Consider the following 14599-nt stretch of genomic DNA (forward strand, 5'->3'; position numbering starts at 1 on the left):
TGCGTAGAATTGAGATAAGCTTTAAATGGAGTGCTAAGTAGATAGGTGACTTGGTACCTAATTAATGAGACACTACTGTGGAAGTATTCTGCTCCAAAAGTATATTGATAGAAAAACATTCTTAAAACTAAACACTGCTATATAGGAGGCAAAACATCATCTACAGTTTCGTCTTAGTCTTGGGTGGATGCTCCTCTTCCCACTTGCGTAGAAGTGCCGTTGCCGTTTCAACCTTGCGGGTGAATCCATCATACAACTTGGCCCAACCATCGCTCAGAGTCCTGATATCAATTGGTCGGCCAGTTTTCGCATCGATGTATGTAATTGATCCCGTAACCTGTGCCACCACTGCCTGCTGCTGTAAAGAAAACAGAACTGTCGTACCAATATTATGGTTCGGTGTGAACTTTTCTTCACGATTCGCCACAATGAGCTACACCACAATGAGATCCGATCTTCACGTCGCGCATGGTTTGATTTGACTTACCGAGTCTGGATATCGAACTTGTCTCTTCAACAATATCTCGTACTTGTGCACAACGGGGATGACAGTCTTGCCCTTGATCATGTCTTCGTATTCCTGCTTAGATAGGAACTCGTCGTAGCTTTCCATGACGCGCTGCCAGCAAATACCGAAGAAATGCAGGTACTGTGAGTGCGCGACATGCCCGAACGGGTCTTGATCTTCTGCCCAGGTCACACCGCGCTCTACCATGGTCTTGGCTTCAAATCCCTGTGCTTCAAGAACTGTCAACGCTTTTGCGCGAAGTTTCGCGTACGGATCATCTTGATCGGGTATTTGGGAAGATTTTGGAGCGCCTGAGCGATGGTAAGGCGAGAAGTAGTCAGTTGCCTTGAGAGGTGCGAAAGTCTTGTCTGGTCCCGGCATGGTCGGAAGTCCGTGTTATGCGTTATTTGCTACGAATAATAAATGGTGAGGGGCAGCCAGCACTTTTATAGAGAAGGGCACTCACTCTTTGGGTGAAATATACGGCTAATCAAAAGTAGTAATCTCCGGGTACTTACTACTTATCATTGCAATGTTATGAACCTAATATTCCAGTCAAGACCACTCGGAATCCCGATCCTTCTATCCGCAAACTTTCGAGCCAAGATGGCTTCAACCAATGATGGATCGCCATTTATACCATGGTTACATTGGATGCCCGTCCAAGGAGCGGGGAAGCGACAGGTTTGGCTCCATCTGGTAGGTAACATAATGGCCAAGCAGAAATTCATGGTCTCATTCATTGATCTGTCGAAATTGGCCCCCAATGATAAGGTAGCTATGATACCCTGCGGCACGCACAAAGTTGGGGGCCATCCGAAACAACCGCAGTTGGTATTCAAGTGTGACAATTACATGTGATATACCTTTTGTCTCTTGTATTTCGGGTCAAAATGATGACAAAAGCCATTCAAGTCTGTAGTTCAGAAGGTCTCAGAATCAATCCGCCGCCATCATTCCTCATATAAACCAATATATTTCCGACATTCAGGCCTTCCTCCAACCCCCTCGGTTTATGCTAAGGAAGCATAGCATACTCGAGGAGTTCGACAAGGTGAACACCGGGAAGCTCAATAATGGCAATGTCAACCTCGGCTTGACCATGTCCAACCCTCGTCGATATTGGCCGTGATAGATGGTCGGCTTGCTGAAAGGACAAGGTCAGTAGGTCGTGAAAGAGAAACGTGGTGCGGTTGACAGATCCAACAGTAATACCTGTATGAGGCGCGCCTGAAACTCGGATGGCTGGTGATATTTCTCTCAAAGTCCAGAGCAGTGAGAATATCGTCACAAACATTTACAGAAGATCTCCAATCTACATTCATGCTAAGTGACGAATCATGGATATGAACTTTTTTCTATTCCATTCAGTTCCTCAATCATGCAGCTCAGGCAGGGAATATAGCATCTTAATAGGGCTCGCAATAACTTTGATAATAATAAAAGGCTAGCCGTTGATGAACTTTATAAAAATTCATGGAACTATTGAATAACAGTAGTTGTTATTGTGTGTCTAACTAGTGGCTCAATGCCAACCGACGTCATAGATCTTGTCATTCCAGCTCCAGATCCATTCGCTAGCAGCCAACCCATCACATTTCAAGCTCAACATCGATATTACTACCCCAGAGCTTTATTTGAATGGCATCAGCCATCACAATCAATACTCTCTGTCACTAATACCCATGCCTTACAGACCAGAAATGGCTGCATCACGATCAAAAGCCAGGCCCCTGATGGACACGATATCCGAAGCCCACCACATGTCCTACCGCATCGGCCGCGGCGAACAAGGCGTCCTCACCTTTGAACCCTACAAATCCGACATCCTTCCCCTCTGGCGCTTCCGCACAGTCCCCATCGCGCGAAAAAGCGCTGAGGACCTATGGACCAAGTTTAACGAGTTCAAAGACCAGCGCGATTTTGTGGGGATGGACATGACGCGTAAATTCATCCAGATGGGAATGACGCGTGCAAAACGATATGCGAATCATGCCGGGGGCCGAAAGTACAAGAAAGGTACAAAGGAGGAATTACCAAAGAGTGATGAGCATCCCGATAAGGAAGAGAAGCTGAGGGCGAGCTTGATCTTTAGGGGGTACTGGGAGAAGTGCAAGGAGGATGAGGAGTATCAGAATCTCAAGGAAGAGTTTTTGACGAAGCAGAAGGATTGGAAGGATTCCTGAGGAATCTTCAGTAGTTTGACTATTTCTAGTAAACCGTCCGGAAACCGTCCGTCAGTATTCAGCGCACTCTCTAATTTTCATTGTCTCTATTAAGGTCCTTAATAATTATGCCCTTCGTCTGACCCAGCCATTCAATCGCAACACCATCACGAAGAGGAGCTTCCAGAACCAGCGTGATAGCATCGCTTAGTGCATCACCCTCATTCATATCCCATTCCAACGGCCACTCCTCTCCTCTATCTGCATACCTCTCCCACTTTGGCTGCTGAAGCTTTGCCTTCTCGACCGCAGCCTCAAGTCTTTCGGGGAGCTTGTTGCCCGGAAAGCCGTTGGCGAACCATATGATCTGCCGTTCAAGAAGCTTTTCAGGATCAATTTTGACGGAGAATCTTGAGTTCCGGTATCTGGAGGCCGCGCTTCTTGGCTTGGCGTTGGCTGGGGTCGTAGCCTGTTCCGGTGTGTTTGATGGCATCTCTTGGTGGTACTTGTTAGCAGGATTAGTCTGGTCGGTTTAAATTTGTTTGATGGTATCGGTATCAGCGTTATGGATTTTTGTGTTTGCAATTATTTAAAGAAGACTCATTATTGGAGGCCCAGGTGCGTTAGAAATATGTCTGTGACTATAAGTCAACTGTTTTTCTTGAAGCCTTGTTCTGGTGGTTGTTCTTTGTCGCTGTTCACAAGCTTTACGTCTGTCCTAGGTGTCTCGGGGCATTTCCATGCTTGTTCGTCCCTACAGGGGCTATAAATTTGATCCATATTCCCAATGTCATTAGTTCGGGCCTTTGACTTCACAATTTGGTGATATTGTCTGGATCTCGTGTTCATATCTGCGCGTATCACCGCTCCTCATACCTGGCATAGCTAGCGACACTACACCGTAGAGGGAGGTAACACCATACTTACACTGTCCTACTTACATAATTCTATTATTAATAATATTATCTCGGGCCTGTATTGCAACAGTTTCCGCGCTGCCAAAAGCCAACTGCCTCTAGATTAAGAGGATTGACTACCGATAAGCTTATCCGGATTTGGCATGCTTTGCGGGGAAGCCCTAAAAATAACCCGTGCAAAGTTATGCAACTCCATTGCAGCCAATAAAGGCGCGTATCTCAACCACGACAACCTTATGCTCATTCCAGCCAGCGCATAAATAACTCACAACAAGCCTAACAAATTCCAGTCCGCCCGATCATCCAGCGCGAGTCCCGACAGGGCATTCATCGCCGACAATCCGTGATCAACTCCCTGTAAGATCACGGCACATTTCATGCTAAGTTTTCAGCTCTGCCAGAATTGCGGGGATGATCGCTGCTCTCAATCAGCCTTATGCCCTCCGATGGAACCTGGCTTGACTCTATCGGGATTAAAGTGAGCATGGTGAGACAGTCAATCAGCTATTAACTGCCTTTGCGAGTTAGCTAGGGCCATAAGTGGCTTGCAGCTAGGCAGGAAAGACTAAGACGGTGAAATTTTGGACCGTTGATTGATGGCGGTGTGCTGCATTATAAGAGGCAGATGTCGCTCCAGCTAAAGGTGCTACTCATCATTCTGCAGAGTCAGATTAAGCTTAATTCCAATTCATCATGAAGTTCAGCACCATCCTCCTCGTTCTTGCCCCTCTTGTCTCCGCAGCTGCTTCGAAAGAGGCCGCTGCTGGCCTTCCCGACCTTGCCTCGGCCAGTGAGAAGGGCCACGATCTCTCATCTCATGGTGAGGGACTTCAGCTGGCTGCCAAGGTCTGCCCAGCCAAGTTCCCCCGAAAGTGCTCCCTCGGAAACTTCTGCTGCCGAACCCTCAAGTGCTGTAAGAAGGAGTGCTGTCAGAACTCGGCGAGATACTGCAGCAATGGCCGTTGCTATAAATAGATAGCGAGACAATAAGACATAAAGTAAGTTCAAGGCAAGCTTTTAGTATGAACAGGTACTTACCAATTGTAGCATGCATGATACAACAATGGATGGATTTGGAAAGGTTCAAAGGTTGGAAAGGATGCCTTACACACTGGGATTCAGCACATTGGAAAGGAACTTCGACATGATCAAGGTAGCATAAGAATGAATGAATGAGCTTTTATCTCAAAAGCCACGATGCATCATAACCCATCTTGTGTCCTTCTCCTTGACCCTATACATCCACCTAAGTCAAAACCACATCTGGCTGAGGATCATTTGGCCTGTCCCAAGGAAACCCATTCCTAAACAGAAGTTCTTCCTTCGACTTCTCCGTAGACATAACCACCACGCACGAGTATTCGCTGACATTCATGCTGATAATTCGATAAAGGCCTCGCGCTATATGCTTCGTCACCTGAGTGACCGCATGGTGAACATGTTCATTGGTGCCGGTTCGCAGGATGGTGAAGTTAGAGGTTCCGTTGATGTTGATAAAGATTACATTGACTCTGTTGATGACTGTGCCAAATCCTGGAGCTGGTGGTGGCCATGATTCGGGGTTGGTGGAAGGGTCAACTGTATAATGGACTGTGGGCTGATGTGCCATTATGCGTGGTTATTTGATGCAATAAGAGATGCGGCGTCTGTGGCAGAAAGCGATGGATTGTGCACAGCGCGATAGACAGGTCAGTATGCATTTATGTATCACTTTGCCGAATGTAATCATCGGTCCAATCATTTGTCATTTGGCGAAGTGGTTTGGCACATGCCAACAGCTTTTAGATTTGTAGTCACTTGACACAACAGCGCTTTCCAGCAATGCCGCTCCGAGTTTGTAGGTAGCCAATGGCATTAATGCCGCAACAGTATAAATGAGTCTTAATTTTAAGCCTATCACCCTTATCTCAAGCTTGCTAAGTTGTATACAAGATAAGGCAGGTAGTATTTTCGCTCTCGGATGTAGTAGTTGTAAATACTAAGCTGCTACCTAAACAAACTATAGATACGCAGCTAGAGAAATCGGTAAAAGTTGGTGGTAGAGGCTTAAAGTAATATATCTTAAGACGAGGAAGGACGTTGCCATGTAATAACGCCTTAAGGGTAACTGATTTGATATACTAGCTTGGCGACTTGGAGTTTGATGTCCTTTTACTCTGTTCTTTTCGCATTTGCACTGTCGCGGTAATTTTTCTTCTTCGTTGTGACTTCAGTTTTAGTTGTTGGTTGCTCTTCCATTAAAACAAAAGTACTCATGCCGTTATCCGTGTGCCACATTAGGTCCTATCAGCTGGCCCTGGATGATCAAAAGTTCCACCGCTCTTGGAAAAGATTGGCTGCAGACAGGCACGAAAAGTCACTCGATGTAACGGTGAATCGACTGGATATCATGTTAATGGATGGGGCCCAGTCGGCATTCTATATTTTACCATCATGATACGACAATTATATAGTATTTGTTTGACAACAAGCAGTGGCTTCGTTTAGAGTCGACCGAAATCAGACTTGTTTAATCTCGTAAATACGCAGACCCTCAATATATCTAGATCTATTGCGCCTTCATCCTGGCTACGGCTTGAGCGGCAGAGCTTTACCTCTTTTAATTTCAGCCTAATGGTTAATCATGCATGTAGCCATGGGTGAAACCAACAACCTCCAACAACCAACAACCAACAGCTAAGAGATAACAGTCACGATGCTTCATTCTGGCATGGAGCCCGAGAACACTTGCATACGACAGCCAACACCGTAAAGCTTAGCGATTGCAATGGAATTTACTTGCCGAGGCTTGCGCCCAGCCATTTATCAGGCGGTTTGGAGCTTTCAACGACAAAGAATGTTCCCGAGGGCCGACACTGACTGTCTGACTTTCGCGTATATAAGGAGACAATAGTTCCCATGCAAATAGTACAAGCATCTCAAGCCGGCACATCCTCCTATCTTGCAAGTCTTACAAATCTCTGTAAGTCACCACAGTTCAATTTTGGATAGCACCTTCTGACTTATTGTTATGCCACTAGGATCAATTCTCCTCAACATGTTCGGAAAGCAAATCGCTGGGAAAGCACTCCTCACCTTCGCCACCATGGGAGCCTTGTTAGGCAACACGGTGTTCGGCCTGCCTGTTACCCCAGCTGAAAACGACAAAGTGGGTAATGTCGATGAGGTTCAGCAAGTATTTTATTCTGTGGAATGCCAGGCAGCAACTTGGGGAATAGCCTCCCACTGCCAGGCTCGGTGTGATGATCGGGGTGACCTGACGTTCAACCATACGCGATGCCCTATTGGAGGAATCAATGCTGATGATGTCTTATCTGATTGCTACTGCATTGGGGAATGCGTCCCCTGCAAGAAGGAGGGTAAAGAACAACACTAGGAAGCGCCGTCTTGCAGTTAACGAGAGAAGAACAATAGAAGAGAGGGTCTGATATTAAGTTATCATAACTTCCGAGGAGACAGCAACGCAGTACATGCTATACCAGTTTGCAGCGCCTTCTCATAAAGAAAATATCGGCTCTATTGTTGGACTTATCTTCCCGTCCTTTTCTTGACTTACCTACTGTATTACAAGCATTCTTCATGAAGACACAGCCCTTAGCTTACATCCATGCAACTAAGTATTATCGGGCTCTAAGTATGTACTGTTGGTAGTGTAGTCTGGGCTGTGCAGAGCTGAAATGTAAGAAACAAGATATTGTCTCGTTAATTCTTATCTTATCTTATCTTATCTCATTTATTCAAGTCGCGACTTTCAGCCAGCCATGGTCACGCACAGCCTGTCGATCACTAACATGATTGGACGCGCTTGAAGCGTGTCCGCCGATAATTGGCGATTTGCCCAGTACTTCCCCCGCCTGAAAGTTTGCTTATTTCCGATTAAATATAGGGTAGTCGCTGGCATTTCTGAGAGAAACATCTTGGCGTTGTTTCGTTTCAATCCAAGACTTTTTGTTAAAACAATGTCTGACAATACAGGTGCCAAGAGTACGGAACAAGTGGGACAAGGCGAGAACAACGTCCCGTCGTGGTCGTCGAGGTTGTATCGACAAGTTGGTTTCTCGGCGAAAAAGACATGGCAGGATAGGGGTGACATCATTCGTCACTCGAGAGAGCTCTTCACTGTATGTTCGTGTACCCGATGCTCAAAGTCAAGCTCATGAAATACAGGGTGCAGGTCCAAATGGCCTCTCATACTCTCCACTGCCAACACCCTCAAGTATACGACTTCTCGAGGTCAAAGCAGGCAACCCAAGCGACATGCTACAATGCTCTCTCCACACAGTTGACTTAGCAGACAATCCCAAATACCACGCGCTCTCGTACACATGGGAGCTGGACCCACCAAGCTTCCCCTACGAACTGAGATATCTGTCTCAAAAAGTCCCTAACTTTTCAAAAGTTGTCTCCAGCGGTGTCGATACGGTTAATCACACTCTCAATCGTCTCATGGTTCGGTCCCGTTCTGAACCATCAGATCCAGATGCAAAGCCAGTCGAGAACACGACCGACCGCGACAAGATCCTCTGTGACGGCAAAGGCATTTACGTCAAATCTAACCTATACCAAGCTCTTCTCCAACTCAGAAAAGCGCGTCCAGGACTGTACTGGATTGACGCAATCTGTATCAACCAGTCTAGCCTTACTGAGCTGGGCCAACAAGTCCAAATGATGAATCGCATCTACAGTTCAGCCTCCCAGGTCACGATCTGGCTGGGTACCTGTCCCCACGTTTTCGCGCCCGGCGTAGCGAACCTCATTGAGATGACCAAATCCGGCCTTCCCGAGATCACCGAGGCTGCTGAATCCAAAGACTTTTACTACACCAGAGTCGGAACAACATCACTTTGGCATTTAGTGCTTTGCGTCTTCTTCATCGTCACGCGTAAATGGTTCAAAAGACTTTGGGTTCTGCAAGAATTATGCCTCGCCAAAGAAGCCATCTTCCTCTTGGGAGATTACAAGTTCGAGGCTGAAGACATCTCCGTTGCCTTTGGTTGGATGAGAAGTATTTTGGGCGCTTGGAATACCAGTGGGTTACACATGTTTGCACAGATATTGACGTGGGTTGGCGACATGCCTGACCAGGCTGTCGGGTTGCTCAATTCGCGCCGCACTATTTCTGAGGGTGATAAAGTTGGTCTACAGGAATGGTTCAGGCTCGTCAAGAACCGCGAGGCAAGAGATCCGAGGGATATGGTGTATGGCGGACTCGCTTTGATCAAGCCAGAGACGCTATTAATGGACCCAGGCTTAAAACTAGGCTCCGGCAGCGCATCGCTAGATCACGATCAAATTGCATCAGACGGTAGACAAAAATGGTTATCACTACATGCGGACTACGCCATCGAATTTCCTTCAGTTCTGGAGAAGGTAGCGCTGTGTCTTTTGTCGGGTCCTGAGCCGATGAACCTGCTTTCGCTAGCAACGCGATACCGCAGTCCATTCTTCTACGACATGACGAGGGACACATGCATCCACTACTCAGCTATGAAGTATGACAAGCTGTCAGAGCTTGAACTCGATGTACCATCATGGTACGCGGTGCCATGGCTTGAGAACTCGCGCGGTATGAAGCCCCTCATCTGGCAAAACAGCACACCGCTCGAAGACATCTCCAAGATGATCAATAGTCCATCCGTATCGGCTGACGGTAAATCGCTGTTTCTCGAAGCAGCAGAATTAGACACCATCGATTCCTGTGTCTTGTATAATTTCTTCGGCGATCTGGCCCACGATATGGAGTCCATGATCACGCTGAGCTCCAAGGAAAATGAGCACGCACAGGAAGCTGCGGCGCTGAAGGATTCTTTCAACTACGCTCCGCCATTTCATCTGCTAGAAGTGATACTCAACATGACTGCATATCCGAGGCCCTCAAAAACGTCGCCTCTTGAAGTCTTCTGTGACCTTCTCACAGCTGGAACATGGAGAAGCCCGCCCAGCAGCAAGATGATCGGGTTCTGCCAATGGCTCGACGATTGGGTAAATAATTACATCAAAGAGCACGACAAAGAAAAAGCAAAAATCACCGATGAAACTCTCATCTTGAAAGAATTCATCGCCAAAAGAGAACCCATCATGGCAAAGATTCAAGACGACTACACCAAACTACGCGCCGCATATCCCAATGAACCGTGGTCACCCGAGGATCGCAAAGCCATCCAGGAAGAACGCAAGACCCAGGCCTCTCACTTCGCAAGAACCCTGCAAAGAGCACAGACGGTCCGAGCTCTGTTTAAGACACAAAGCGGCAGACTCACCCTTGCACCGGCCTGGGCTGAAAAGGGCGATGTTGTGATGGCGGTGAAAGGCGGCAGGGTTTCTTACGTCTTTACACCAAGAGATGAGGACATTAAGCGCAAGATTGCGTTTAAAGAGAAGTATAACGGTGAGATTTCGATGGAGGCGTTGAAGGTACGGCCGGGACATCAGGAGGCGCAGAAATGGGATGCGGCAAGTCTGCGTGGGGACATTGGAGGTAATGAGAGTTATTTACTCACTGGTGAAGCTTATTTGCATGACTCGGATTTGGAGGAGATTCTGGGGACGGAATTGGAGTTTGGCAGATTGCAAATCGTCTAATGAGATCATGCGTTGATGGAGAGTTTGGCTGTCATTTTCAGTTGCACACCTGGACCTTGACAAACTTCTGTCAACTTCTGTCATCTTCCGAGCTTGGATGTGCATGTTGCCCAAGTTGAGATTGATAGATCAGCTTCAACCCGCACAGACTTTGTTTGTGGCTTACCAACTCTCCGGATCTCAGCGGAGTGGCAAATAACGGCGGTTATTTAACGACCGTGAATGATGAAATGAAGGCAACCACGGCGTAGAGTAATAACAGAATTACTTCGCCAAAAAAGCCACAGGAGCTGTTTAGACGCTCGAGGCTTGGAACTATTTGCAATAATTGTTTTGCCTTTTCGATATGCTTAAACAGCAGATGTAAGCCCAGCGGTGAAGCGATGTCCATCGACCACTGCGAGGTTGAGCTCATGTCACTCCAAATATTCTTACGTGATGCGATCAACAAAAAAGGAAGGAAATTCATGGTTCAGGTTCTAGATCCCCAGAAACTGGGCAAACTCAACCCCTGGAAGCCCTGCTCGGCATTCACGGGAACAGTCTCAGCGGCGCTAGTACCTGAATTTAGCGCTGACTCTCGATATTACTCCGTAAACTCAACAAACACAGACGCCTCAACGGCACCGGCGACAAACCGAGTACGGAACCTCCAATCAACCACCCCTGAATTGCATCTCGTATTCCCCAGATGAGATCGCAAAAAAAGCTTAGCTCAGTTGAGTGCACATCGCCAAGCCAATCGATCAGCAGCAATCTCCACGACGGTAAATCAGTGGGTATCAGCCGACCTGGCCTAACCTCAGGGGTAAGGCGTTCTAGACACCGCTAGCCCGGACGGCTAAACCACTGCAGCCAATGGCCGTTGGCGACAAATTTCCCTACCGCAAGCCACTGCCATAACATACAGCTTATGCCCTGGATTAGTTCCCAATAGTGCATGTAACCGCGCGCTGCCGAGATGCACCTCGGACTTCTCCAATCACCGTAACCTTCGAAGTTCACCAGCCCCTGAGCACGTCAACTGCTTCTCAGCTGGCGTAGTGGATGATGTGAATTTGCCCTACCGATGAGTTTGCTGCTGGTACCTTCCGCTGTGAGCCGTGAACCGAGATTAGTGTGTTGTTCACAGGGCTGCTAGACGAGCATGTCACTACTGCATCTAAAAGTAGATTCATCGTGGGGATACTCCGTAGACAAACACATAAAAGAGCTGGATATCCTCTCCCCAGACTGCCTTTCCTTTCTGCTCTTCAGTCACTCACTCACATCCACTCTTTACTCGCAACTTCTCTACGCTCTTTAACAAAGACAACAGTCCTTCCTTAATTCCTTTTCTTCTTCGAAAACTAAACCGCCAACATGAAGTTCTCTGCTGTCACCCTTCTCACCCTTGCCACTGGCATCCTCGCCGCTCCCGTCGCCGAGGCCAACTACGACGTTTCGTACTCCAGCTACGAGGCTCCCAAGGCCCCCAAGCCTCACTATGAGAAGCCCAAGCCTAAGCCTCATCACGAGAAGCCCAAGCACGAGTACCCTGCTCCCAAGCCTCACCATGAGAAGCCTAAGCCCAAGCCTCACCCCAAGCCTCACTACGAGAAGCCCAAGACACCCAAGTACCAGGCTCCCAAGCCTCACCACGAGAAGCCTAAGCCTAAGCCTCACCCCAAGCCTACTTATGAGGCTCCCAAGCCTGTGAAGCCCAAGTACACCAAGCCCAAGGCCCCTAAGCCTCACAAGCCTGAATACACTAAGCCCAAGTACGAGGCTCCCAAGCCTGCTCCCAAGCCTCACAAGCCTGAGTACACCAAGCCTAAGGCCCCCAAGCCTCACCCCAAGCCAGTCTACGAGGCCCCCAAGCCTGCTCCTAAGCCTCACAAGCCCGAGTACACCAAGCCTAAGGCTCCCAAGCCCCACAAGCCTGAGTACACTGCTCCTAAGCCTCACCACGAGAAGCCCAAGCCTGCTCCTAAGCCCGAGTACAAGGCTCCCACCTACCAGGCTCCTCACTACTAGATTCGCTCTTGGACGATGAAGGACAGTAGCTGTTTGTGCTGTGGTTATTGAGTGGGTGACTCGTGCTGATTCACGATCATGGTATACGACCTGTGTGGAAACGCATAGCGAGAGGATGGCGCTGGACTTCTGACTTATGAGAGATTCTGGAGGAATGGCAGACATGTGTTTGGATGGATGGACTTTTGAGATATTCTTCTTGTACTTTATTGGCATATTAGTTATTAATAACTGCATCCAAATGAACTGCGTTGCTTATGTCTACCTCATCACTTTGTAAACGATATGTTCCCAGGTGACAGTACTAACATAACTGACAATCTTCGAGTCCCGTCTCTCTCACATCTGCAACTCGCGAAATCACTTGAGTTCCTTTCCTGTGACTTTCTGATATACCTTATAACCCTCAAGCTACTGATACCTTTCTATATCACGGCATCCTGCGTAATGCCAGAGCTACGGCATACCATCAGGTTGAGGCCGTCAAAAGCAATACTCCCATAAGCGACGCTCAATTGCCAGATCAAGCTTAAAATCACAAAAGGTCTCAAAGACTTCATCGACCACTGCCAGCCACCTCTTGTTGAGCTTGGTAACATAATGCGCTTTGGTATACTCCCAATAATCGGGAAACCATCCAGAGTTCTCCCAGTCCACGATACCTGAGATCCGACCGTTGTGCATCAAGATGTTCCTCATGTTGAAGTCGGAATGAGTGAACACAATGTCATGACCCGTGGAGTGAAACACATCTGGCAGCGCTGGCGTTCGCAGTGTATCATTGAACTCTTCTTCGTCGATGAATGGCCCCAAGAAGTCGCCACGTTCCTTATCGTAGTCACGACAGGCCACAATTCGATAGTCATAACAGGGCCCACCGACGGCATTGCTAATTGCATGCTTCTGCTCTCCTTGCCTCGAGATCGAGCGCAGCTTTTCCATGTATTCCTGCAGATCGCGCTTGAAAATGTCAAGATCATCATCACTGAGGACATCGATGTACGAACCCAAGCGCTGTCCTATTATTGTAGTTGTCAGCAGATAACATGTGTCAGCGTCAGGCACCAGGTCCAACGGGCGAGGAACGGGGACCTGGGTCTGGTTCTTCACAAGCTTTAGAGCTTCAAACTCGTTTGCAAGTGCTTGATAGTCATCACAATGTGTCGTCTTAAGGTACATTCCAAAAGGAAGTCGTTGAACTTTGAGGCTAGAGGATGGTCCATAGGTTCGAACACCTAAAGACTTCAACGATTGGTAGATCCCTATGCGAAAACGACAGGGCATTAGACGCCAAATTGATGCAAACGCAAGAGCAAAGTACTCCAAGATATTAGGCCAAGGTGAGGCGAACGGCGTGTTTGTCGCAGCTTGTCGCGGTCGATTGGCAATTTCTCGACCAACTAGACTCCACCGTATGGACTTCGAGAATCTCGACGTAGCTAGGAGCAGACTGATTTCTGGAGTCTCAATTCCAGAGTTTGAATGATCTGTAAAACGACCTCTTCGAACAGTCGGGATCCTGTCAACAATCGAAGGTCGGTTGGGCCCTCCAATTGTGACTTGTGATACACGATACTGTGAAATTGTGAGCAAGGCGCAGACGGGAAGACAAAGTCTCTACGGAAACTTACGTCAGAGCCTCTTGTGGGTGTGAAGCGAAAGTAGCCTTGTGCTAGAGCTTCCGCGGCGGATCGACGTACAAGCCAGTGATTCTGGACACCATTAAGGCGACCATCATTGCCTTGGACCCGTTCCTGTATGGTATAGCCAGTGAAGAGACAAAATAGCTCTTGCAGAGGCTTTAGCTCCTGGTTAGCAAAAGGTCATCTAGTGGAAGACAACAAGGTTGGGTTACCTCTCTGGAGAACCGAATTACGGGGAAGATGGATGTAACATCTAGAGGATCAACCAAGGACGATTCGAGTCCTGTAATACAACATGTATGGTTATCTCTCTTTGTCACACTAGCGACGACATCTTCTTTAGGCTTGCATTGCTGTGAGAACTGTTCAATGACTGCTATATTCAGCATTGTGTCTTCAGAGGATGGGGCTGAAGGTGCCTACCACTTCTAACCAGCTCCTTCCACTCCGATAATAGTGGAACTAAATCGTAGTATTTTTGTCCGTCGGTGCATCTTTGGAACATGTATTGGGCAGTTGCTTCTGGGTCGACTGAGTCGGTGAGGAAGCATTCCAAGAGCTGGTTGTCAGGATGTTGGAGGCGGGAGTTGCGGATTGTAGCGAGAGCCTGTTCAAGCCTGCTCTGACTCTCTGACATGGTTAAAGGACCTCATTTGATAATTAGGGGAGGATGCTGAGATCGTGAAGCTAAGCGGCAGTGTTGGTAGACGTTGCGCACCTAATGGCCATTACATAATACTGCTGCCTAGAGAAGCATAACAATCTCAT

The 14599-nt window shown here is 47.8% G+C and overlaps 9 protein-coding genes; 5 read left to right on the forward strand and 4 right to left on the reverse strand.

The window, feature by feature from the left end:
• Positions 1 to 160: 160 nt before the first annotated feature.
• On the reverse strand, positions 161 to 889 carry FFUJ_09285 (uncharacterized protein; the record flags this gene model as incomplete). XM_023568830.1 has 2 exons in its annotated part: positions 161 to 433; positions 488 to 889. The coding sequence occupies 2 exons, from the start codon at positions 887 to 889 to the stop codon at positions 161 to 163; spliced, it is 675 nt and encodes a 224-aa protein (XP_023435966.1).
• Positions 890 to 2211: 1322 nt separating this feature from the next.
• FFUJ_09284 (uncharacterized protein) lies at positions 2212 to 2694 on the forward strand (the record flags this gene model as incomplete). The annotated part of the gene is made up of 1 exon (XM_023568831.1): positions 2212 to 2694. The coding sequence occupies one exon, from the start codon at positions 2212 to 2214 to the stop codon at positions 2692 to 2694; it is 483 nt and encodes a 160-aa protein (XP_023435967.1).
• A 70-nt stretch (positions 2695 to 2764) lies between these two features.
• On the reverse strand, positions 2765 to 3166 carry FFUJ_09283 (uncharacterized protein; the record flags this gene model as incomplete). Its single annotated transcript, XM_023568832.1, has 1 exon — positions 2765 to 3166. The coding sequence occupies one exon, from the start codon at positions 3164 to 3166 to the stop codon at positions 2765 to 2767; it is 402 nt and encodes a 133-aa protein (XP_023435968.1).
• Positions 3167 to 4283: 1117 nt separating this feature from the next.
• Positions 4284 to 4752, forward strand: FFUJ_09282 (uncharacterized protein; the record flags this gene model as incomplete). XM_023568833.1 has 2 exons in its annotated part: positions 4284 to 4513; positions 4638 to 4752. The coding sequence occupies 2 exons, from the start codon at positions 4284 to 4286 to the stop codon at positions 4750 to 4752; spliced, it is 345 nt and encodes a 114-aa protein (XP_023435969.1).
• An 84-nt stretch (positions 4753 to 4836) lies between these two features.
• FFUJ_09281 (uncharacterized protein) lies at positions 4837 to 5199 on the reverse strand (the record flags this gene model as incomplete). Its single annotated transcript, XM_023568834.1, has 1 exon — positions 4837 to 5199. The coding sequence occupies one exon, from the start codon at positions 5197 to 5199 to the stop codon at positions 4837 to 4839; it is 363 nt and encodes a 120-aa protein (XP_023435970.1).
• A 1428-nt stretch (positions 5200 to 6627) lies between these two features.
• On the forward strand, positions 6628 to 6966 carry FFUJ_09280 (uncharacterized protein; the record flags this gene model as incomplete). The annotated part of the gene is made up of 1 exon (XM_023568835.1): positions 6628 to 6966. The coding sequence occupies one exon, from the start codon at positions 6628 to 6630 to the stop codon at positions 6964 to 6966; it is 339 nt and encodes a 112-aa protein (XP_023435971.1).
• Positions 6967 to 7549: 583 nt separating this feature from the next.
• Positions 7550 to 10172, forward strand: FFUJ_09279 (uncharacterized protein; the record flags this gene model as incomplete). XM_023568836.1 has 2 exons in its annotated part: positions 7550 to 7711; positions 7758 to 10172. The coding sequence occupies 2 exons, from the start codon at positions 7550 to 7552 to the stop codon at positions 10170 to 10172; spliced, it is 2577 nt and encodes an 858-aa protein (XP_023435972.1).
• Positions 10173 to 11534: 1362 nt separating this feature from the next.
• FFUJ_09278 (related to early nodulin 75 precursor) lies at positions 11535 to 12188 on the forward strand (the record flags this gene model as incomplete). The annotated part of the gene is made up of 1 exon (XM_023568837.1): positions 11535 to 12188. One exon carries the CDS (start codon positions 11535 to 11537, stop codon positions 12186 to 12188), a length of 654 nt encoding a protein of 217 aa, XP_023435973.1.
• A 483-nt stretch (positions 12189 to 12671) lies between these two features.
• FFUJ_09277 (uncharacterized protein) lies at positions 12672 to 14468 on the reverse strand (the record flags this gene model as incomplete). XM_023568838.1 has 4 exons in its annotated part: positions 12672 to 13763; positions 13820 to 13987; positions 14044 to 14204; positions 14255 to 14468. The coding sequence occupies 4 exons, from the start codon at positions 14466 to 14468 to the stop codon at positions 12672 to 12674; spliced, it is 1635 nt and encodes a 544-aa protein (XP_023435974.1).
• Positions 14469 to 14599: the final 131 nt, after the last annotated feature.

The sequence above is a fragment of the Fusarium fujikuroi genome, chromosome FFUJ_chr09, assembly GCF_900079805.1.
Source record: "Fusarium fujikuroi IMI 58289 draft genome, chromosome FFUJ_chr09".
NCBI lineage: Eukaryota > Fungi > Ascomycota > Sordariomycetes > Hypocreales > Nectriaceae > Fusarium > Fusarium fujikuroi.